Source organism: Canis lupus, chromosome 35 (assembly GCF_003254725.2).
Source record: "Canis lupus dingo isolate Sandy chromosome 35, ASM325472v2, whole genome shotgun sequence".
In the NCBI taxonomy this organism is placed as follows: Eukaryota; Metazoa; Chordata; class Mammalia; order Carnivora; family Canidae; genus Canis; species Canis lupus.
Genome location: NC_064277.1, coordinates 11,049,908 through 11,073,340, shown reverse-complemented (window position 1 = coordinate 11,073,340; position 23,433 = coordinate 11,049,908). Strand labels below are relative to the sequence as shown.

The 23,433-nt window shown below is 43.7% G+C and overlaps 1 protein-coding gene across 1 annotated transcript in view; it reads left to right on the top strand.

The window, feature by feature from the left end:
* Window positions 1–23,433, top strand: part of NEDD9 (neural precursor cell expressed, developmentally down-regulated 9) — a 184,348-nt gene that overhangs the window by 51,436 nt on the left and 109,479 nt on the right. Inside the window, exon 2 of the mRNA XM_025444444.3 lies at window positions 17,845–18,020. Coding sequence (XP_025300229.1) covers window positions 18,009–18,020 — 12 coding nt within the window. The 5' untranslated portion in view covers window positions 17,845–18,008. The remainder of the gene's footprint in view (window positions 1–17,844; window positions 18,021–23,433) is intronic.

The window sequence follows — 23,433 nt, the reverse complement described above, 5'->3', positions numbered from 1 at the left end:
TTTGTGCACACTGTCTCTCCCAAATAAATAAATAAAATTAAAAAAAATGTCTCAGCTGGCAAGGCCTCAGGTTTCAGGAAACATAGAGAAGCTGCTTTAGGTTGAGTAAAAGTGATTATTTCAGAAATCTCCCCAGGAAAAACTGGTAAAGCAGGAGAACCATGAAGGCAAGGAGCAGGCAAAGGTGTGCTACCAAACAAAGTCCTAGAGTGGCAGGCTTGGTAACCACAGGGGAGCCTGGAGTCCGTGTCGGCCCCCTTCCAAAGCTGTCCTGGAGGGGTGACACAGGAGCTGCAGAATTTATACCTCTGAATCTGTCAGCCATTGGTTCAGCGCTGCTCCCAGGGAACATCCATTCCCAGACACTGCCTGTTCTCTGGGCACAGAGGCTAAAGGATTCCTATAGCCTGAGCACAGTCTACCAACAAAGAGACACTGGTTCTGGCCTTAGGAAATAGAAGCATACAGGTGGAGCTCAGTGCGAAGTGGAAATGTGGGCACCCTTTTTTTAAAAAGCAAAAGAAGGGAGCCATTAGAGGTACTATAAAATAAAAGCTTCCTTCCTTTCATCCACAGTCTCTCTTTTCACTTGTCATGGCTTGTTTTATTTTTTTTTTATTTTTTTTAATTTGCTATTTCATGCCACTCTAAGTAAAGGAAAATTTAAATTTTAAATTATTAGCATGAAATCTTACCTTTCATCTCTACATTGTGCGGTGCTGGTTTTAAATGCAAATATAAGGGCATTTAACTCATATGCTAATCACCAAAATTACACAATTTGCATATTTTGTTCTTACCATAACACTGGAAAAGCTGCACAACACTAACTCAGCTGCTTTTATGTCATCTCTTGATTGTGCACATTGTACTAGCAGTCTTTACCTTTGAGTAAGGAAGGATAGAAAGAAAAGGAGCTAGTGGTTGGCCAGTGCAGAGAAGCAACATGAGTAAGAGAGGACAAAGGGTTTCTTGGTCATTGGTGTTTCTTAGCATGCCATCCCTTCCTTTCTGTGTTGGAAGCGAGTTTGAGTTCAAAAGGAAAGCATGGCCTCTGGGGGCAGCCGTTGTCCCTCCCACTCCCTGGCTCACCCGCTGGTAGACAAAGCACACTCACCTCGCAGCATTTACTTTGAATCTCCAACAACTGCCACACACTGTGAGCCCACTGGAATCCTGCGTTCACGGCAAGAATGGAATGGTGAGAAAAGGCAGACATGCATAGTGTAAGCATCTTCTCTGTTCTGTGTGTGCTCTATTGTCCCAACAGAATCCACTTACAAAATATAACTCCAACGAAGAAACCATTCAGAATTTTAATATGGTGACAGCAAAGCCTTTAAGCCCAGCCTGGGGTCCTTCTGAGCATGATCATTCACACCATGATGATGGTCCTGCAAGCAGGAAGACAGCATGCCATAAGAATGCTAAAGAGATTCCAGGGCACGTGGGTAGAGCAGGAAGAAAGACAACTAGGAAGCCAGGCCTGAGCACAGGGCAGCCTGTGCAGGAGGAGCCCAGGCAACCAAAGAGAGTGGTTCCCAGAGGTTACAGCCCCAGAGAACAAGTCATGTCAGGAAAGAGGAGACACGAAGAAGCAGGGGATCAAGTGGAGGGAATAAAGCCAGAGAGCTGGTTAACCAAGAAACCAAACTGGAAGCACTGGGAGAAGTCCATGGAGTGAAGCAGAGGATCACATAGGGGAGTAAGTAAGATATTAGCAAAGGGTTCTCATAAACCAGGGGCCATTTGGATCTGATCACATCCCCGAATGCTGAGTGCCCTCCTGGCATCCCTCATAGGGCTGGGAGGTACTTCTCCTGGGGCCTGCACTGAGCTCCTTAGAGGGGCAAGCCCTGTCGGACAGTGTGGCCTCTCAGTTGCTTCTCACTGCCCTACCCTCCCGGTAAGAAACGAGACAACTGCCAGGAGCAAGGCGGCCTCCTCCCTCTCCTGTGGAGAGCAACACTCTCTCCTCTAAAGCCCTAGGAATGCTTCCCCCCTCATTTCATTGTGGAAATGAGCAGGAAACTGGCTCCATTGAGCAGGGGACATGGGGAGTGGTTAATGGTGACCAGCCAGCTTGCAGGATGCTGGGTCCCGTCATTCATCTGTAAGACTTTTCAATATAGTAGCAGGAGGTTGTCACTTGGAAGGTGTTTAATGGCCTGGAGGCCTCTTTCTGTCACCCATGACTCAGTCTTCTGTGTTAGAGCAGGTTTCTAAACTGGGGTACTAGTAACACTGGAAGCCAGATAATTCTCTGTGTGAGAAACTGTCCTGTGCACCATGAGATGGTTATAACACAGTATCCTTAGCCTCTGCCCACTGGATACCGGTAGTATCTCCCAGTTGTGACAATCAAAAATGTTCCCAGACATTGGCCAGAGTGCCCTGGGGGATGTAATGATCCTTGGTAAGTCAGTGATTTAGAGCATGTGGCCCCACCCCCATTGAGGACACACCTGTAAAGACACCACTTCCACCATATGCTTTTAGCTAACTTATTTCATATTTATATGAGCCCAGAGCTGCTTTTCTGAAAGTGTCCACTTATCACCTCGTCTTCCCAATAGCACGATATCCCCCACTCCTGGGTATGTTAGTAGGGCCTTAGCAGGTAGAAAAGCCACTTGGTGGGTAAGTCTCCATGTTCTGTGTCCATCCAAAAGGAGTGACAAAGGAGCCTTTGAAAAGTGCTGCAAAGCACATACATCTCAAGGTCTACAAAGATGGCTTGAGTGCACCCTCCCTTTTCTCTCTCTCATAGGGTAAGTGTACTAATAGCTAGCAAGAGCTCAGAATTTGCCAGCCTTGTCATATGCCTTACCTCATTTAATCCTCAAAGAGAAAAACATATAACTCCTATAGAATAAGATATCCATTTTTACAGGTGGGGAAATGAGGCTGGTGGTTCATAAGTAGTTGCCCAAGACCAGCCTGGGAGTAAATGGACTTAAACTCCAGTGTTTTGGCTGCTTATCTAAGACTCTTTCACTTCTACAAATGCCTCTTAATTTTAGTGCACACAGGAATCAACTGGAAATGGGGGTGAGGGGCGGGCGGGGGGGTGGGATTATGAAAAATGCAGGTTCCCAGACCTCCTCCACAGGGATGTAGTAGATAGCTCTAGAACAGATCCTAAGAATCAGGATCTTAAACAGGTATTTCCAGTGATTCTAATGCAGGTAGTCTAAAAAATCCTTGGCCTTCCCTGGAATCTTTGCCCACCTTGGCTAGATCATGAAAAACTTGGATCAGCCCAAATGTTGGATGTCTGCATTCTTTAGCTTTCAAATAGTCTGGGAAAACAAAGGGTACAAGACATCTCAGTATGATGTGTTTCCAGGAAAAAATGTCAGCAAACCATAAGAAGAATAATATTTGGAGGGCTAGGTCCCATTAGAATTCAGCAAATGCTCCAGAAGATCTCCTGAGGCCCAGATCTAGTGTAAGGGGAAAAAAATGGCAGAGGCAGGTTAGAGTTTCAGACTTGAGTTTCTCTTAGCTCCCTGGAGAGCCCCAAAAGAAAATCTGCAGAGAAACCTGAAACGCTGCCCATTGTGCCTGCCATTTGTTTGCAAGCAATTGTGTGTCTGCCCTACAAACCTCACTGGGTTCATGGTAGTTTAAAATCTGTCTCTGTGCTGCAACGTACCTAGCCATGCCCTCACGGCATACGTGGAGAAGTCGGTGCCTCGGAGCCATGACCTCAGTGGCCGCTCGAACCACTGGGCCTAGTGGCTTTGGCTTTTATTTGATGAGCTGCAGCTTCAGGAGACAGCCAGAGCCAATTCCTCCACTGAGGCCCTGATTCTGGCACAGCTGTTGTTTTTAATTGTTCTTCTATGAGCCCAGCTCTTCCAGAAGGCCAAACCCTATTTACAATGTACCTCAATCCTCTGGATGATTCAGAAGATGGCCAGACTGTCAACTCACCAAGAACTCAACTCCAGAAGGAACAAGGTTCAGAAAAGACAGGCCTAGCATCTATGGAGTTTACACACCTCTTCCCACTGGGAGGGGAGCTGTTGGGAACCGGGTCATTATGTCATAGGGCCTTGTGTGTGTTGTAATCACAGAGCTGGCTACGCACGGAGACTGCAAGTAACCTGAGGACCAACATTCCCAGTGGTCTTCCCGGGTGCAAGGTTTTCCTCCTTGACAGGGAAGGAACCTGAGCAGTATTCCATGGGCATGATCTGTGCTCGCTCTCTTCCTCTGTCAGGGGTCCTGGCACCTGAGCCGGCCACCTCGTCACTGGAGAGACAGTCTCTGCTCATGGGAGAGCATGCTTCAGCAGAGTCACCCCGCTGCACAGGTGAAACGGTGTCCTGATGGTCTCCTCTCCTTTGTCCTAACGTCATGCTCATTGGGTGACCACCACCTTCCAGGCTCACCCCGAAACGTGGAAGGGGCTTCCTGGAACGACACTCTGGTTATTGGAGATTTCTTGACTCCGTTTAATACACTGGAGGATTAAGCTCTGAGCATGGGCAGGCCAGATGAGAAAATTCGGAAGATCGGCACAAATTCATATTTCTGTTAGAAACATGAAGCCAAAGTCCTTCTGCTGGCAGAGCAGGATGTGTCCCCTGTCCATGGAGAAGGGGCACTGGTGTTTCATCCATGAGACCCATAGCAGTAGTGTAGACCGGATGACGTCCATCCATTAGGATGGTGGAAAAGTCGAGGTGGATGTCATGCTTGGAACCTGCAGTCAGGGGCGTCTGACTTGGCTCTTGGATGAGGGGGTGTTTGCTTGTCATTTCCTTGAAATGATGAGGACAAATGGGCCTTTTCCACCCATGCATTAACCCGCAGAGGGTTCCACTCTGCAGAGATTCCATAGAGATTCCACTCCTGCAGGCCAGTCTCCCAGGCCCTGCTTGAAGTGTTTAGCAAAATAAAAATACAGGACACCCAATTAAAGTTGAATTTCAGGGACGCCTGGTGGCTCAGTGGTTAAGCACCTGCCTTTGGCCCAGGGCATGATCCTGGAGTCCCAGGATCGAGTCCCGCATCGGGCTCCCTGCATGGAGCCTGCTTCTCTCTCTGCCTGTGTCTCTACCTCTCTCTGTGTGTCTCTTATGAATAAATAAATAAAATATTTTTTAAAAATAAGTAAAAAATAAAGTTGAATTTCAGGTAAATAATGAATGATCCTGAGCATAATTTGTAGTATGTATTTTTGGTATACAAATCATTCACTGTTTATCTGAAGTTCAAATTTACCCAGAGGTTCCTATATGTCCCCAACAGTACCTGCGGCAGTCCAAATAAACTCGCATGTTGTTTTCTTCAGGCCCTATCATGGGTAATGAGGCTGAGAAACCTGCTCCCTTATGAACATCTATCTTAAAGGAAATAGCAATTTAAGGTTTCTATACCTTAGTGTGAGTTTTGAGTCACTGTTTTCTCCCTCTCTCTCAGACACAGTGATATTTTAAGCCTGTCCTCCAGGGCTGAATATTGAGGAAGAGTAGACTTTATCCACAGGGAAGGAATTTCCAGTCTACCTTCTACAATGTTTCACAGTTTCGAGTTCCTCTCATCCTCATCCATCAAAGGAAAGGCTGTTGTATGAAGTGGACGTAGCTGGAGATGGTGGAGGTTCTAGGCCTTCCCTGATTCCTGACACCGGGGGATAGTGGGGCGTGATGAGGGAGGAAGCCACGAAGCCACGATGCTATGGCCACAGCCAGACCCTGTCCCTGAGTGTCAGTGGGTTGGGTTTTTTTTTTTTTTTCGTTTTGTGTTTTTTTCCTCAAGAAACAACAGTCCCAAATATTTTCTTTACTAACTAAGAATAATCAGCTAAGAGTCTGATGAAATAAAGGTTTGTCTCTGTTGATAGCCATGGAATCGCTTCCTTCTCGCCCTCCTCTCCCTCTCTCTCTTTCTTTTGAATAGTTGACAACACATAGTATAGCATTTTTTTTAAAAATCTTGTAAGAATTATGCAGTGAAAGCGTTCTTCCTACGCCTGTCTCCCATCTAAGCAGCCTGCTTCTCCGCACCCCTGCCACACACACGCACACACACGCACAAATAAACCACTGGCATGAACTTACTCCTTCTTTTTCCAGAGGTTTTTTTTTTTTCGATGTATACACATATGAGCAAATTCGAAGAGATGTCATCATCCCCCAAATGATAACCTGAGAACCCCACTGGTCTGTACCTTGCTCTTGACACTTACCGTTGTATCTTAGAGTTCTTTCCCCACACGAGCACCTTATTCATTTTTTCACATCATAATACACCAATTGTGCAGGTTCACATGATTTATCTAATCAATTCTACATTAACAGATATTTCGGGTGCTCTTACCAACAATGCTTTACCAAGGGCCCTTGTGCTAGGTCTTTTTGCCCCTGTGCAACTGTATCTGTTACTTTTTTTGTACAAGTGTACCTACAGCATACACGTCTGCAAATGGCATTGCTGGGAATGGATCTATGCCCGTGTAATCCTGACAGATTCGGACAAATCACCTGTCATAAGCATTGTGCTAACCACACTCTGCCAACAATTGTAAAGGGTGTGGCAGTCGCTGTTTGCCACCAGATCCTGGGGCTTTCCTGGAATAAGGAAGGGGTGAGAGAGTATGGGTGGTTTTTAATAAAAACACTGAGTTCCCCACTGAATGTCCATGGCTGTTATCATTGAAATTCTTAAGCTTGAGGTTTTTTTTTTTTTAAAGATTATTTATTTGTTATTTGAGAGAGAAAGAGAGAGAGTATAAGTGGGAGAGGGAGAAGGAGACTCCCCACTGGGCAGGGAGCACGACGTGGGGCTCAATCCTAGGACCCCAGACCATGACCTGAGCCAAAGGCAGACGCTTAACCTATGGAGCCACCCAGGCGCCCCTTGAGTTTTTATTATACAACCCAAGGACAGAATGTTTTTATGTTATTTTAACTGAATACATTAGGATATTTTTGGCTGTATGGATTAAATAAAATACAGGTCAACTCCAGCATGGTGTGGGGTGGCAAGCTCTAGTGGGAAAGGAAAGGAAGTAGTTCATTGTAAGGACAAGGCCACGGCTCATGATGCTAGAGGTAGACATGCAGTCATGCTTCCAAGTTCACACGTGGAGAGGGGCTGTGTGAGTGACTCAGTGTGTCTGGAGGTGGGGGTGGGGTGGGGGTGGAGGACTTTGAGTCTAATGTTGGGTCAGGTGCTCATCTCATGTCCAGGAAGCTGTGAACTTTATAAAGCCTGACCATGCTGTTCACACCGAAATCTGGAACCCACCTTCCTGAGTGAGCAGGACAACCGGGGGCATCCTTCTGAGTTGGGGAAATGTTTCAAATGGCGTCTGCCACAACCACAAATAAAACGGTTTATTGGGCAGCCCGGGTGGCTCAGCAGTTTAGCGCCGTCTTTGGCCCAAGGTGTGATCCTGGAGACCTGGGATCGAGTCCCACGTTGGGCTTCCTGCATGGAGCCTGCTTCTCCTTCTGCCTGTGTCTCTGTGTGTGTGTGTGTGTGTGTGTCTCATGAATAAATAAATAAAATATTTTTTAAAAAACGGTTTATCACTACCACTTTAATATTATAATGGAAAAGATTATAAAAAAAATAGAGCAAAAACAAAATAAATTCTACATGCCCAATAAACCTCTCATTTAAATCACTCAGTGGTTTCTGAGGCTATCCCATCGCTGGGTCAGAAACGAACTGGGTATGAACTGGGCAAATTCTCCCCTCTGTCTCAGCTTCTATTCATCAAGAAGTTTCCTAAAAGCTGGGTTACCAAAGATCTTTAGAGTAAAACAAAGAAAAAAAATTTTGCCATTTTTTAAAAAAATAAAAGCTCCTCTTTTGTGAGTATAAAATAAAACAAACAAACAACAACAACAACAAAAAACACCAGATCTTAGGGCTGGCCCATAGGGCATATTTCAAAGTGATGTGTAATGTCACTTTAGAAAAGTGAGCTGTTTCTTCTTTTTTCAACCTAAAGATAAAATGGCCAGAGAAAAAGCAACAGCCAAGTCTCTGAGTAATCTTACTGAGGGGTTCAATTTTCTAAGCATGACCTTATGCTAGCAACGGCTCCTAAGTAACGAGAAAACAAGCCAAGCTAGGAAGTCCTGCTTTTATGAGACAAAACCTCCAAGACAGCAAAGTCTGAAGGCTGATTCTAGTTACATAACATTGATGAGTCATTGATGTCATCAGATATTACAGACAGTCAGACGGTCACCCGCCCTCTCCCTTTGTCTTCAAAGCACGTAGGCTATTGAGGACCCGTTCATCCCACACCTTTCTTTCACTCTCCCTTCCTTCTGATGTTTTTTCCTTTTCTTTTCTTTCATTCTGTGCTGTATTAGTCAGGGTCCTCCACAGAAACAGAAGTAGTAGCATGGAGATACACACACACACACACACACACACACACACACATACATACATATATATTATATTTATATATAATAAATATATATATTATATTTAAAAGTGGTTCATGTAAATATGGAGATGGAGAAGTTTTAAGGTCTATAGTACTGTATTCTATTTATTGAAAAAAATCTCCACATAAGGGAGGCACCTCAGTCAGTTAAGCACCTGACTCTTCATTTCGGCTCAGGTCATGATCTCAGGGTCCTAAGATCAAGCCCTGAGGCGGGCTTTGCGTTCAAAGCAGAGTCTTCTTGAGATTTTCTTTCTCCCTCTTTCTCTGCCCCTCCTCCCATTTGCATTCTCTCTCTCTAAAATAAGTAAGTACGTCTTTTTTTTTTTTTGAACTCTCCAAATGTATTTATTCTTCAGTCGTAAGTATGTCTTAAAAAATATTGCACAGAAGTGAACCTGAACAGTTAAAACCTGTGTTATTTAAGCATCAGCTGTATATATAACTGCTTACGGATTTTCTCCCCACAGGACATCCCCCACGAGACTGGAACCTAACGCGTCACATTAAATTCATCATTTCTCAGCTACTTAATTCTTAATTTTGTCTTTCTCAGAACGGTACTATCATCTACCCAATCTCCTCCACTTCTATCTTCAAGATGTTCATTATAAACACCTCTTCTCCCTCAGCTTCTAGCTCCAATCGGATATTATACTTTATCCATTGACTTGCTAAATAGCCACTTGCTCTCATCTTCATTGTTTCTGTCATGAGCTTAATCCAGACTCTCTCATTTCTCATCTGGATTCTAGCACAGCTCTGTAATGGATTTCAGGCCACCTCCATGCCAGCCATCTTTCCAATTAATCCATGTGATTTTTATGACAAAGAAATGTGATTGAGTTACTTACCAGTCAAAACCTTCCAAAGCTCTTCCGTTGCCTTGAAGATAATGTGAGATGAAAATGTCACTGGTCCAGTGGCGACACAATGAGTTAAGATGGGGGTGACTGAGATGTGGCCGCATGGTGGGGAGGGGAGAGCAGGACATCTTAAGGAGCTAGAAAGGACAAGGCCCCATCACTGATGAGATGTGGGCAGTGAGAAGAAGCGAAGTGCTGAGAAAACCTCTCCATTTCTGACTTGGATGACTGAATAAATCACTATTCCATTCTCCGAGGGTGGGAAGAGAGACCGTTCTTTCTTTGTGGCAAGTTGCATTACCTGGATGGGGCGCCATGTCTTGGGACGTGAGCCTTCAGGAAACCTGAAGGTTTGGGCGGAGATGAGTCAAAGCCTGGTAAAGAAGAAGAAGCAAAAATTAATACCAGATGGGAAACAAAGGCAGTTGCAAGCCCCTGTAAACAGTCAGCGTCCAAGAACTCCACAGGAGTGGAAGATGCAGCAAACAATGTCCTCTCTTCTGCTAAGAGATCCCTGAAAATTTGCTGGCAAAGACCAGGAAAAAAAATCAGAGCCATGAGCTCAGCAAGACATTACCTAAGCACAGAAGAGTTATAAGGACTTATAACTCTGACTTCCACCCTCACTTATTTCATGATCATTGCCTTGCCCTTTTTCTTGGTCAGGGTTTTGGCTGTCCTTTGGAATATCTTGATGTTTGTAGAAAATCTTCAAATTTGGATCACTTTGTTGCTATGCCCTCAGGCTGCACATTTGGATGTGCACTTGGATGAACAGACAACCGTGTTCATCTCACTCTCTTTCCTGAGTCTGACCCATTTCAGACAAAGAGAAGGCTTGTCTTGTCAAGCTCTGAAACATACCTGAGAATTTCCAACTCACTTAAAAGCCCAGCCCTTCCAGGGATCATTCCGAAAGAACCGAGGTCGCTGGAAAAGCTACACCCCAACAACATTTAAATTGCTTGCATTGAGCCAAACCACCCAACTGGAATGTTTAGCCAAGTGCAAGTGTGTCCAATGCATTAAGGTATTAAATCCCCTACAAATTCTTCTTTGGCCTGGCCTGATGAGACCACTGGTATTTATTTACTGTTTTTACACAAATGGAAAAAATATATACCATAACTAAAAAGAAGTTTCGTAGGTAACCTGGTTAGAATCCTAAATGGGGCCCAAGAGGAGACTGAAGGACACAATCCTTCTGCCAAAACACAGCACATACTCTGACTTTTTGCTCTGCAAGCAGGTGGCTGATGGGCTGTTTTATGAAGAGTTTAATTAACTCTGTCTTTCTGTCTTAGTTACCTACCAAAATGAACTGTGAGGATCCCAGTGTGGTCAGAGGCCTCCATCGGCTGGCAAGCAACATCTTAGCAAGGCTCCACTGCCCAGGGAAATGCAATTCCCAAGAAAGACAGCTTAGTCAGTGTGTAGTTGTAAGAGGCCTCTATGTCAGGGGCTGTCGGTGGCCAGAGAGTGGACAGCCACCATGCTCCACTGAGTACAATGGGCCCCCGGCCTAGAATTGCCCTTAGGCAGAACCACCAGGGGCACCCAGCTGGCTTTAGCCCTTGCCCTATTCCTTCTGCTCCTCTTCTGGGATAGTATTGCCCAGCCCCTGATGAGAATCTTTCTGACACCTTTGCCCATAAATCTGATCCAGGTCAGGCTCCACTCTCTCAGGACACTCCCAGGTAGTGAAAGTGTGACATCTCTGATGTGCACAGCTGATAAATGCTTCACTTCTGTGCATTTTAATTAAATAGCGCTACAATTTTAGCATCCCCTCCAAGGCCTTATCTCAAAGGCACAGCCACGTGGAAATATCGCCGATATTTCCTATCAGGGTCAGGCTGAGAGACAGAGACAGAGAAAGGTGGACACAATTTTTGGTCAATCATGCATTTCCTGGTGTCCCACCAATTACACATCCAGGTGATAACCTATATGAGATATGGAAATGAGGACATGATTTTGTCTGACACTTCATTTATGCAGGATGAAACTGGAACTGAGAAATAGTTGAATTGCCCAAAATCACACACTTAGGACTGGGACCAAGATCTCTTGATTTCCAGGGCACTTCGCCATGAACATTGCCAGTTGCATATGGCCGACTGGGAGGCAGAGAAGGTTGGAGAACCTGGTTTATCCTAGTAGCTACCCAGGTGCTTTCCCATCAAGGATCCCATTAGGGGTCCTTAAAAATAAGGATCAGATACCAACTAGAGAAACATCCAGGGAGAAAGAAGAAAAATGTAGACTCAGTCCACTGGCTTCCAGGTAGGAATTGAAATGATTTGCCAGGAACCAGGAACCTTGCTTGACTATTCTGAGGGGGCCATAGAGCTGTGTTCCTCTACTGTGCTTATCCAATCCCACAGATAACTATTCCACAAGCAGAAACCCTGCCATGTCTAGGTCAAGAGCACTGTCCTCTTAATCTGTGTTTGTGGATTCTACTCCACTCACCCCTTCCCTTAGAAAGAAGTTCTAATTCTTTCCTCTCACCAAGAATTCCCATAGACCCTCAGGGACTCTACTTTAGCATTCAATAAGTGCTAACTGAGCACCCACTGTGTACCAGGCACTGATCTAGGTCCTGCGGAAACAAAGATGAGCACCTACAGTGATTCTCCTTAAGAGCTCATCATCGGAAGGTCTGGTTCATGCACAAGTGCTCCCTTGCACATGGTCTTAGAGCCCCAGGTGGACAGTAAGCATATTTCAAAACCCCCAAATTCTAACATAGGGTGCCCCCCCAAAGATCACTTTTCTAATCTCTGAATGTTTTACATGAAGCATCTATAAAAGGCTTAAAAATTAAATTGCATTAGGCAATCTTATCAAATCTCCTTCCCTTAAAAAAAGTAAATTTTATTAAGTCAAGCTTTTTTAAGAATAATCTGGGCAATATATTCATCAAACCCATATTCTTTCATTTGCAAAATCTTATAACATAGTCTATTGCTGCGAGAAAGGATCTAAGATACCACCTAAGCAAGGAGATTTAAATTTTGCATTTTATTTTTTAAACAGTAAAACGCTTTTTTAAGTGAAATATTATCAAGAGTTCCAAATTGTAAACTAGTTATCACTGGAACTGCTGCGGTCAAAGACAAGGTGCAGAGCTCAGAATCCTCCCTCTCCCATCCACCACCTCTGCTCCTGCAGAATATAGAGCTGCCCACCCCAAAACTGATAATCCAACGACTCCTGTGTCCCAAGTGAAGAAAGTGAGATCCAGTGAGAGTATGACTTCATTTTAACTGATTATATCTTCAGTGACCCTATTTCCAGATAAGGTCACATTCTGAAATAGAATTTGGAGAGGGAGACACAATCCAACCCCTAGCACTGCTTCTTGCCCTGTTTGGATGAGGTTCTTAGCCAAGCTAAGGAAGCTCCTGATACCAGGTTCTTAAGGGAGAGACATGAGCCTATCTGACAACTCCTAGGGAGAAGTCAGGAGAGAGAGAGAAAGAGAGAGAGAGAGAGAGAGAACGCATAGTGAGATGTTCCTGAGTAGGCATTGAGGCCAGATAGAAGGATACACTTTGACACAAGAGAAGACACTTCCTTTATTGTCACAAGGAGACAAGAAGGAGAAAGGGATGAGTCTGGATGCAAAATGAATCCACAGATGAGGAGGAGGGACATCAAGAAAGTTCCTGGAGGGGGCTTTAGGTTTCTTTGTGAAGCAGGAGGATTAACTGCCTATTGGGCCTGACGGTGGAGTTGGGAACCTGGGCTCAGTAGAGGGACTGGTGCTAAAGCCAGGGACTTGAGAGTGGAGAAAGTCTGAAACAGACCAGTGCATCATGGACAACAGCCAGCCGAGTCAAGCATAAGCATCAACTTGCCATTATAGGAGAGGACCTATTATTAGAATAGAAAAGTGGAGAAATGGGAGGGTGAGCTTACCTGGGAAACAGAGATGGGCTGGCTGACATAACAAGAGCCCAGATGGCACTGGTCATCACGAGTGTAGAGTGCCACCATCTGCAGGGTGTGGGGTTTTTCCAGCAATGCTCAACAGCTGGGTGATTGATGTAGAGAAAGTAAACAGTTGAGTACATTCAGAGCTGGCCTTTGGCTGGGAGGATGCATTAAAAGGACAAAGGCATAAGGAGGTTGAGGATATAGGCAAGAGGAAAGTGCAGTGAGAACGCTCAGGGAACAAGTAGATGAAGAAGAAAGTGGGCTGTGAGGAGGGTAGGCTCATGGCTGCAGAAGAGGCGTGTGCATGTCCCTTGCTTTCTGTTGTACCAGAGCACATGGCTATTGCCACCTCCTGGAGGAACAGATGCTGCCAGATGTGGCGTGCTAATGAGCTGTGAGCTGACGGCCTTCCCCAGCTCAAATTCCTCTTCTGGGGTGGCCCCAATAGGCCCCAGCTAGACAATTCCACAATTTGTGCCCAGCGCTGCCACAGCGGTCAGAGCATGCTCTGGAGACACGCACACCTCTATGAAAGGAATAGGTCAATACCAACTGCATGGCTAGTGGGGTGGTTTACTCCCCCTGCCCCCAGGTCGCTCTGCTGATCAGCATTATTTTAAAATGCTGTGTGGGCCAACCCTGTTGGTTTGGATTTTCTCTCTTTCTTTTTTCTTTCTTTCTCTTTCTTTCTTTCTTTCTTTCTTCTTTCTTTCTTTCTTTCTTTCTTTCTTCTTTCTTCTCTCTTTCTTTCTTTCTTTCTTTCTTTCTTTCTTTCTTTCTTTCTTTCTTTCTTTCTTTCTTTCTTCTCTTTTTTGGCTTGGATTTTCTTACTGTGAATCTTCCAAGGCTACAGATCTTCTCTTAGCTGCCATATTTCAAATGAAAACCATGGATATTACTATAAAGTAGTAGTGTCCTTATTATTATACACTTCCACTGATGTTAGCAGCAGTCAATTTGAAACTCTAAGTTCTTAGAATCACTTTAGTATCTTCTGACACAAATCAAGAGGAGAAAAAGAAAAAGAAAGAAAAAAAAAAAAAAAACCTCTTGAGGAGGATACTAAAATATTCCTAGCACAGAATGGGTAAAACTAAAAAGAAATTACAAACGTTGTCAGGAGCAGCAGGATGTCTCATACACTGCTGGTGAGAATATAAATTAGTACAAACTCTTTGGAAAACAATTTGGCCTTTTCCAGTAAAGTTGAAGAAATGTGTATCTATCCAAATTCCATTCTTAGGTATATGGACAACAGAAATGGATAAAGGTCTCCCCAGCAGTATCATTCATAATGGCCTCATGCTGGAGGCAACTCACATGTCCCTCAACATTAAAATGGATAGATAACAACACAATGAAATACTACATGGCAATAAAAAATTGCAAACTATAGGTGCCGACAATAACATGGATGAATTTCATGAACATAATGCTAGGTAGAAAAAGTTAATATGTAAGAGTATATACTGTGGGATCTATTTATTCAGAGTTCAAAAATAGGGAAAAATGACTATAGGGTTTTGGAATGCGGACTCAAAGGGGTAAGGTATAAAGAAAGGCAAGGAGGGGATTACCAAAATAGACAGGATCATGACCTTTAGGCAGGCTCACCCCTAACATTTGTGGGGCTTAAATGGAGAACTGTATATCATAGTCGTAGGCTTAAATATTTTATTTTATTTAATATTTTATTTATTTATTCGTAAGAGACACAGAGAGAGTCAGAGACACAGGCAGAGGGAGAGGCAGGCTCCCTCTGGGGAGCCTGATGCGGGACTCGATCCCAGGACCCCAGGACCATGCCCTGAGCCAAAGGCAGATGCTCAAACACTGAACAACCCGGGTGCCCTGGCCTAAATATTTTAAAGTAAACTAAACTAACACTAGATTGAATAAAAGCTATTTTATCCTCCTACCTCAACAAATGTATCTTCATGGCAACCTGGAAGACCAGGTTGGATCCTAGAATTCTTGGATTGCTTAGAGCTTCTCCCTGGAATGTGTGGCACAAAAAGAGGTGGCCCCCAGACTCCCAGGCCATCCATCTTTTCTTCCCACCCTCTGTTCCATCCCATACCTCAAGGGCTTTGTGTCCATGTATGTTCATCCATAGCCTCCTACAAATATCTGCCCCTAGGTCACCCCTTGGGCAGGTGGACCTGAGGAAGAGGCCAGGGAAGACCTGGAAGTGGACTCAGAATCATTTGGACAGGGAATCCAAATGTCCTGGTACTTGGTGCATGATCTAGAAAGGGAGACATGGGTTCTAGGTGGACATGACCTCTTGGCCTCAAAGAATCCTCTCCCCTTGGAAAGGGACATCAGTGGAGGAAATCTAGAAGCCCAAAACCACAAGACCCAACATAAAGCCCCCTGAAGAGGCTCAAGGCAGTACTGCCTTTGAAAAATTAGAAAGGAAGACAAACCATTAGAGATTCCTGACTCTGGGAAACAAACAGAGGCTTGCTGGAGGGGAGGTGGGGAAGGTGGGATAACTGGGTAACAGGCATTAAGGAGGGCATGTGATGTGATGAGCACTGGGTGTTATACTATATGTTGGCAAATCGAATTTAAATTTAAATTAAATTAAATTTTTTTTTAAAAAAGAAAGGGATTGTATTGGGAAGGGCACCTGGAAAACTTTGGGGTCCTGACAGCATGCTGTGCTTTAACCTGGAAGGCAATTTATGACAGTTTATTTAGCTCTACAGTTGGTTTTTTCTATGTGTGTTACATTTCACAAAGAAGAATTAATGAAATCTCTCATCTATCTATCTATCTATCTATCTATCTATCTATCTATCTATCATCTATCTATCTTTCTATTAAGCCTAGTACTGTTGTTTTCGGGATCCTCACACTTTGGGCAGTTAAAATGCCTCAAGGCACGAGTACCTCAGGGGGAAATGGATAGAATTCTGGAAACATAGTGACTCTCACTGCTGGTTTGCTCCCCCACCTGGCGCTCAGATCCTCGGGTGACCATGGATAGGTCAGGCCGAGCAAATGAGTCATGGGCCTGTGTCCCCTTGCCTAGCCACTGCAAGTGCCTCAGAGAAAAATTTACTTTGCCCCATCTTAACCAAGATCTTAAATACTGTGTTTATCAAACCAAAATTACAGGAAGCTATTCCCATCCTAGCAGAAGTGAAAGGAGACCAACTCCCAACTCCCCTCTGTTTGGAAAGCAGTTCTAAAAAGACATCTCTTCCCCCTAAGGGCAGCTGGATAAATTCCTTACACAGTTTGCTGAGCTTCTACTATGTGCCAGACACAATCCTGATTTTTCTGCTCCACGTTTTCAAAGACCCATTTGGTTTTGACTTCTCATTCTTGATAGGAAAAACATTTTGCTTTTACAAAGATTCAGATTCTCGGTTCTCAAAGAGATTTCTGTGCAGCCCATGTGTTTTAAATATTAGGATTTTTCTAAGAATATATATTTCAACAATGGTCCATAAGGATACACACACACACACACACATGCACACACACACACACACACACACACACACCATCCCAAAACTGAACTTTATAGCTCTGAGATCATGAAAGGGAAGTGAAGAACTGGCCTGTACTAACTGACCAAAAGCCCAGTCCATTTTTTCCCCAAAAATAAAATTCTGGGCTTCACATTTAAGCTGTTTAAAAGCCACCCTGCCAAAGCACCAGTTTTCCTCATTTTAGGGAAACAAGAAAAGCATATGGCTTCAGTGACCTTCTCAAGCTGTTGATGAGAGGTAGTCAGGCACATTTGGTGGTTTCAAAATGATAAAAGCAACAACATAAAGGGGAATAATGAGGCAGAGGCACCTGGGTGGCTCAGGGGTTGAGCGTCCTCCTTTGGCTCAGGGTGTGATCCTGGAGTTCTGGGATTGAGTCCTGCATCGGGCTCCCTGCATGGAGCCTGCTTCTCTCTTTGCCTGAGTCTTTTCTCTCTCTGTGTGTCTCTCATGAATAAATAAATAAAATCTTGAAAGAAAGAAAGAAGAAAGAAAGAAAGAAGAAAGAAAGAAAGAAAGAAAGAAAGAAAGAAAGAAAGAAAGAAAGAAAGAAAGAAGAAAGAGAAAGAAGAAAGAAAGAGGCAGTGGGTGGAAGGGTGAAAAGACAAGTTAAATCAATGACAGTCAATGACAGAACTAAAATTATAGAAAATAGGCAATGAAGAAATGTTCCCTTGTACCATTCTGCCCCAATAAGAAACATCTGGCAAATATCTACCCACCTCTCAAGACTCCACCCAAAGTTTACCCTCTCCCTCTTCTAGTGCCCTCACCAGATCCACCTCACCTCCTATCAGGGTACCTGAAACATCTTATGGAACTGCATTTTTTTTTTTTTGGTTTGTCCTATTAGACTGTGGGGTCATTGAGGACAGGGTCATATTTTATGAAGCTTTGCAATTCCAGCTAACGCGTGTGAAAGCACCATAAGTGCTTTCCTTGGTGGCATGATTGAACGAACAAATGAATGAATGATGGATTCCATTCATGGGACTATGGATCTGGCTTTTCCAACCGCTACGATGCAATCGTTAAGTGATAAAAAGTGTCTCTCAGCCTCTGCCAGAGTTTACCCACTTTCACATTTTAAACCTCTTTTCAGATTCAAGAAGCTGTGAATTTCCCACCGGCATGAGAAGATCGCGTGTTCTTTAAGCAGAGTTATGAAAAGAAAGAAGCTGGACAGCAGACTAAAACGGGAATTGTCTTTTCCAAGATCCAGAGCTCCAACATTCCTTGGCGTAACAGAGAGAAGCACCTGGGAAAATGTGGGCAAGGGTGAGTAGTGATGGGAAAAACGTACATTTCATGCACTTCCCTTTTGTCCCAACTGCTTGAGACAACACTCCAAATGGCATTCCACCCTCACTCAGGATTGTAACTAATATTTGGAATTAAAAGGCTACTTTCAGGCCACCTGATTTTGCTCTGGCAGGTGAATCTTTTGAGCTGGATACCCTGATGCCCACAGGAAATCCTCTTCCTTTCAATCTCAGGGAAGCAATCTTCTGGGATAAAAGGAGAATATTTCCCTTTATATAACTAGTGCTTGAGCAAGCCTGGAAGTTATTCTCACTGACCTGTTCAGAAGCTGGTCATCTAGGTTAGCTTAGCTAGTTCTCTGGCTCCAATCAGTATTAGATTGTTCCTTTTTCATTTAGCCATTCTGCAAGTCGGTTTGGCCTGAGGTGGAAATTCGGGTTAAAACGGTCCATTCACCTATCTTTTTAAAGGTTTTTTAAAGGTTTTATGGAAACTAAGTCAAAGAAAGGATATGGAATGCATCAGTTAATTGCCTTTTAATGGGAGCAAGCAGGATGGCTTGGTGTGGAGGCATTGGGGGGTCAGGCAGAGCTGAGGCTTCACAGTCGAGTGACTGTGAGCCAGTTACTCGTCTCTTAATCTTTGTCTCTGAATTTATAAAATTTGAGCTAGGAAGATTGTCCTGAGGATGAAATGAGAAAATGCATATGAAGTAACTTGTGCTCAAAATTAGAAAGGTTAAGAGGTGCCTCGGTGGCACAGTCAGGTGAGCGTCCGACTCTTGGTTTCTGCTCAGGTCATGATCATGAGCTCGAGCCCTGCAATGGGCTCAGCACTCAGCATGGAGTCTGTTTGAGATTCTCTTCTTCCTCTATCCCTCCCCACCATGCTCTTTCTCTCCCTTCCTATCTCTCTGTCTCTGTCTCTCTCTCTCCAATAAATAAATCTTTTTTAAAAAGAAGAAGAAGGGGGCAGCCAGGGTGGCTCAGTGGTTTAGCACCGCCTTCAGCTCAGGGTGTGATCCTGGAGACCCAGGATGGAGTCCCATGTCAGGGTCCCTGCATGGAGCCTGCTTCTCCCTCTGCCTATGTCTCTGCCTCTCTCTCTCTGTGTTCATGAATGAATAAATAAAATCTTTAAAAATTAATTAATTAATTAATTAATTAAATGAAAAAGAAGAAGAAAGGTCAGTTCTCTTACATGCTGAGATTGACAATCTGTTGTCTATAACACATGGAGAACTAACCATCAGTACAAATAAGAAAGCAAGTAGGCAGTCATGTCAATCCAAAAAGGGCCCTCTTTCATTTGCAGAAGAAAGGTTATAAGTAAGTAATGACCAATGTTTTTAAAAACATTTTGATGAGAAATAAAAGGATTTGCATGGAAGTCTTTAAAAACCAGATTGCCCCTATCACTGCAATGTTTTAAAATAATGACCTCTTAAAAGTCCCCCTAGACCCAAGATCCCATGACAAAAATCCATCCCAGAATTGGATACTTCAGAAGCTTCAAACCAAACCAAATGACAGTATCCCCGCCCCCTTATCTGGGGTTTCACTATACACAGTCTCAGCTACCCGAGGTCAACCACATTCTGGAAGCAGATGATCTTCCTCCTGAGTAGTATCAGAAGATCAGTAGTCATCCAACACCATGTCACAACACCTGCATCTCACATGGGCATTTGATCATCTCACACCATCACAGGAAGAATGGTGACACTATGATATTTTGAGAGTGAGGAGACCACATTCACATAACTTTTTTACAGTTTATTGTTATAATTGTTCTATTTGATTCGTTATTGTTCATCTCTTGCTGTGTGTAATTTACAGTTTAAACTTTATCATTGGCATGTACGTATGGGGAAAGCATAGTTGTATATAGGGTGCAGTACTCCGCGTTTTCCACCATCCTCTGTGGATCTTGGAATGTATGTTTCATGGATAAGGGAGGATTACTGTACAAATTCAAATTGGAGCAAATTACATTTATTTGTGATTCAAGTCACTCGGCATGAATATTAATTTAATGAAGACTGAAACAAAGTCTCTTTTCATTTTTTTAGACCTCAAGTCAGTTTCACTAAGATGAGACAAAAAAAAAAAGAAAGAAAAGAAAAAAAAAAAAAAAAGAAGTTTGGCATTCTCAAATGCAAGCCAGTATTTCATTCCATTTGAGTTCCTGCAATGAACATTAGCCCTGTGGTATTTCAAATACATGTTGATTCTCAACTTTTGGTATTTTAGATCTGAAAACCAGACAACTCTATCACCTGAAATCTTTAAGTTGTTTTAGAATCATGTATGTTCAGAAAAAAAAATAGAATCATGTATGTTCAGAGTCCAGAAGTCCTTGAGGTCCTTACTTCCATCACTTCTGGTTGGGCTTTTCTTTTTTTTTTCATTATTGAACTGTATGTACACATGTGTGTGTAACTTCACACCAGACTAAGTAGAATGGAAATATTTGGCAATTATTATTATCATCTAACAGCAAAAAGGAGCATTGATTCCTTGTCATCAATGGTTTCTGGGGATACAACCCTACTGCTCTTTGGGGGGCAGCGTGCTGCTTCAAGATCCAGACCTGAAGCCATGTTGCCTGATTTGAATCCTACCCCTGCCGCTAACAAGTAGTAGGACCTTGAACAAGTTATTTAACCTCTGTGTGCCTCAGTTTCTTCATCTATAAAATAAGAATGAAAATAACGCCTCTTTGGAGAGGTCGTTGTGACAATTAAGTATGCAAATTGCCTTTGACTGTGTTTGGCATATTTTAAACCCTGGACAGAGGCTTCCAGTGAAACCTGGAGTCGTACAGCACAGAGGAAGTGAAGTCTACGTGGCTCAAAGGAATCACTAAAGGCAGAAGATGGGAGAAGTAGAGAGTAAGGAAAGGCCTAGGGAGAGATTGAGCCTTTAGGAATCTGGGTCAGCCTAGACTTGGCTGCTCTCCTGAGCCCCCTGTGCTGTGATTGTCTGGTTTGGGGAGATGCAATGAAGATACACCCTGAGGTCGCGGCCAGAAACATCCTTTCAGGAAACCTGTGCTAACCTTATAAATACTCTTAATAGTAAGCCCTTTACCAAAACACTCAGCAAGTGAAAGCAAGCCCTGAGCTAGCTAATGTGGAGGGAAGGTGGAGAGCCCATGCTCCCGAGGGTGGGGGTTGCAGGTGGCATCTGAGAGCTGCAGAGAGGCCAGGCAGCAGGTAGCCTTCCTTTGTGATTCTGTAGCAGCCAGTGGCATGTTGGAGGCAGCTAGTTCCAGCTCCCCAGAGCTGACTGTGCGCGTCCTGCCCAGTGAATTCACATAGGTAACTTAACAGTGACCACAGAGTGGGTATTTACACCACAGAAATTGGCCAACTACAATTCAAGGTTGTTTCATTTTGTTTCACTGTCAGAGAGCCGGAAGGTAAACATTTCCCAGTGCACCACTGGTGATGATAGAGGGGCTGGCTCAGAAAAACAAGAATGCTGGAAAAAAAAAAAAAAAAGATCTTCTAAACTGCAAAACTGTTTCTTTGGCATTCCTTACTCTTCTCCTTTATACAAAGGCAGGAAGCTGGCAGTTGGACATGGTCTGTTATGGTTTACCTAAAGAAAAAAAGTCTAGCTGGACTATTGCTTCACGAATGGCCAAAACGTGTTGACTGACAGGACTTGGAAATTTTGTCCTTTTTTTCCCATTAAATCCAAGTTCACCTCAGGTCCAAAGTCATCATCAAACTGTGTATTTACACCTGCCATACGTTTATGAGGTCCTAAAAAAGGAGATGCAATAAAGAGGAGGAATTCACATATTCTTTTCTCAATATGACATATTGTAGGGAATATGAAAACTTTATGCACTGAGAATTATTACCTTTCCTCTTTACACTTAAAGGATAATTTAACTTGTTCAGATTTCCAGGTTGTTCCTTGAGAGTAAAGATGAAAGAATAGGGACTGAAAATGAAGAACACCTCTAAATCTGCCTTTGTTGGTCTGCGCAGGAGGCTGTAACAAGTACTGCAGGCTAATGGCTTAAGCAACAGAAATTTATGTTCTCACAGTCCTGGAGGCTAGAAGGCCAAGACCAAGGTGTGTCAGCAGCTATGGTTTCTCCTGAGGCCTGCAGAAGGTTGCCTTCCTACTGTGTCCTCATATGGCCCTCCCTCGAGTGTGTCTGTGTCCTAATCTCTTCTTGTTATAGGGACACCAGTCATATTGGATTAGGGCCCGCCTACATGTCCTCATTATACCTTGAATGCTCTTTTAAGGGCCCTATATCCAAACCAACTCCTAAAAGACCAAATAGAGTCACATTCTCAGATTCTGTGGGCTAGGACTTGAAAGTATGAATTTGAAGAGGGACCCAATTAAACGCATTACACTGCCCAAACATAACCATAATTTATCCACAAGGAAAATCGGATTTAACAACATCACAGGTCAAGTGCCCGGAGAAGCGGACTCCGGAGAGATGGAGGTTGGCATGCAGGGCATTATGGGAGGTGCTCTCGGGAATACCTGCAAGCAATGAAGGCAGCAGGATTAGGCAGGAGGGGAGCTGGACTATAGTACAGTCGTAGTTAAGGCCCAGGCTGGCCTTATGGCCCTCTGAGCATAGGAGAGTTGTCTGGAATGGAAGTAAGGGTGGTAGGCCTTTATACTACTGCCTGGGCCAATCATGGGATGTGGTGGGGCGGGAGTGGCTGAGTGTGTGACATGCATGAAGAATCTCTCTTCAGCTCAGGACAATCTCAGGAGATTCAGTTGAGAGCCGTCGGTCACCTAAGCTTCAGGAGCTGACAGATGATTGGTTGCTCAGTCTCAAGTGAGGTCTCTGGTCAGTGTACTAGGTGTTCAAAGTATAAGGCAGCAGAACTCCCCCCAAGTGGATGAAGATTTACCATCATCTCCTTAAGAAATTTCTCATAATATCTCTCAGTAGATTAAAAGGTGACCTATTATGAACCCTAAAACATTTGGCTCAATTCTGGGTGCATAGAAAATGTCCAGCAGAATGGTTTCGAAATGTGGCTTCATGGGAAAAGTATGCTGGCTGAAGCCAAAGAAATCTGGGTTCAACTCTCTGCCCCACTATTTACTGACATTTTTTACCCTCTCTGAAATTCCAATTCCTCTTCCGCAAAGAGGATAATTATGCCAACATTGTTAGACTGCTGGAAATTTTTAAATAATATGTACTTAAGAGTGTCAGGCACAATGCTTGACACAAAGAAGGCATTCCAAAAAAGCATGAGTTTCCTTCCCTTTCTTTCAGCAAAAGTTAATTGGTGGTGACTAATTTCCAACCAGAAATAAAGGTTTGATCTCCTAACCTGAAGGAAAATGTTTCTCAAATTCCGGTGTTATCAGAAGCACCAGCAAAGATTGTCAAAACAGATTCCTGGACCCCATTCACAGTGAATCTA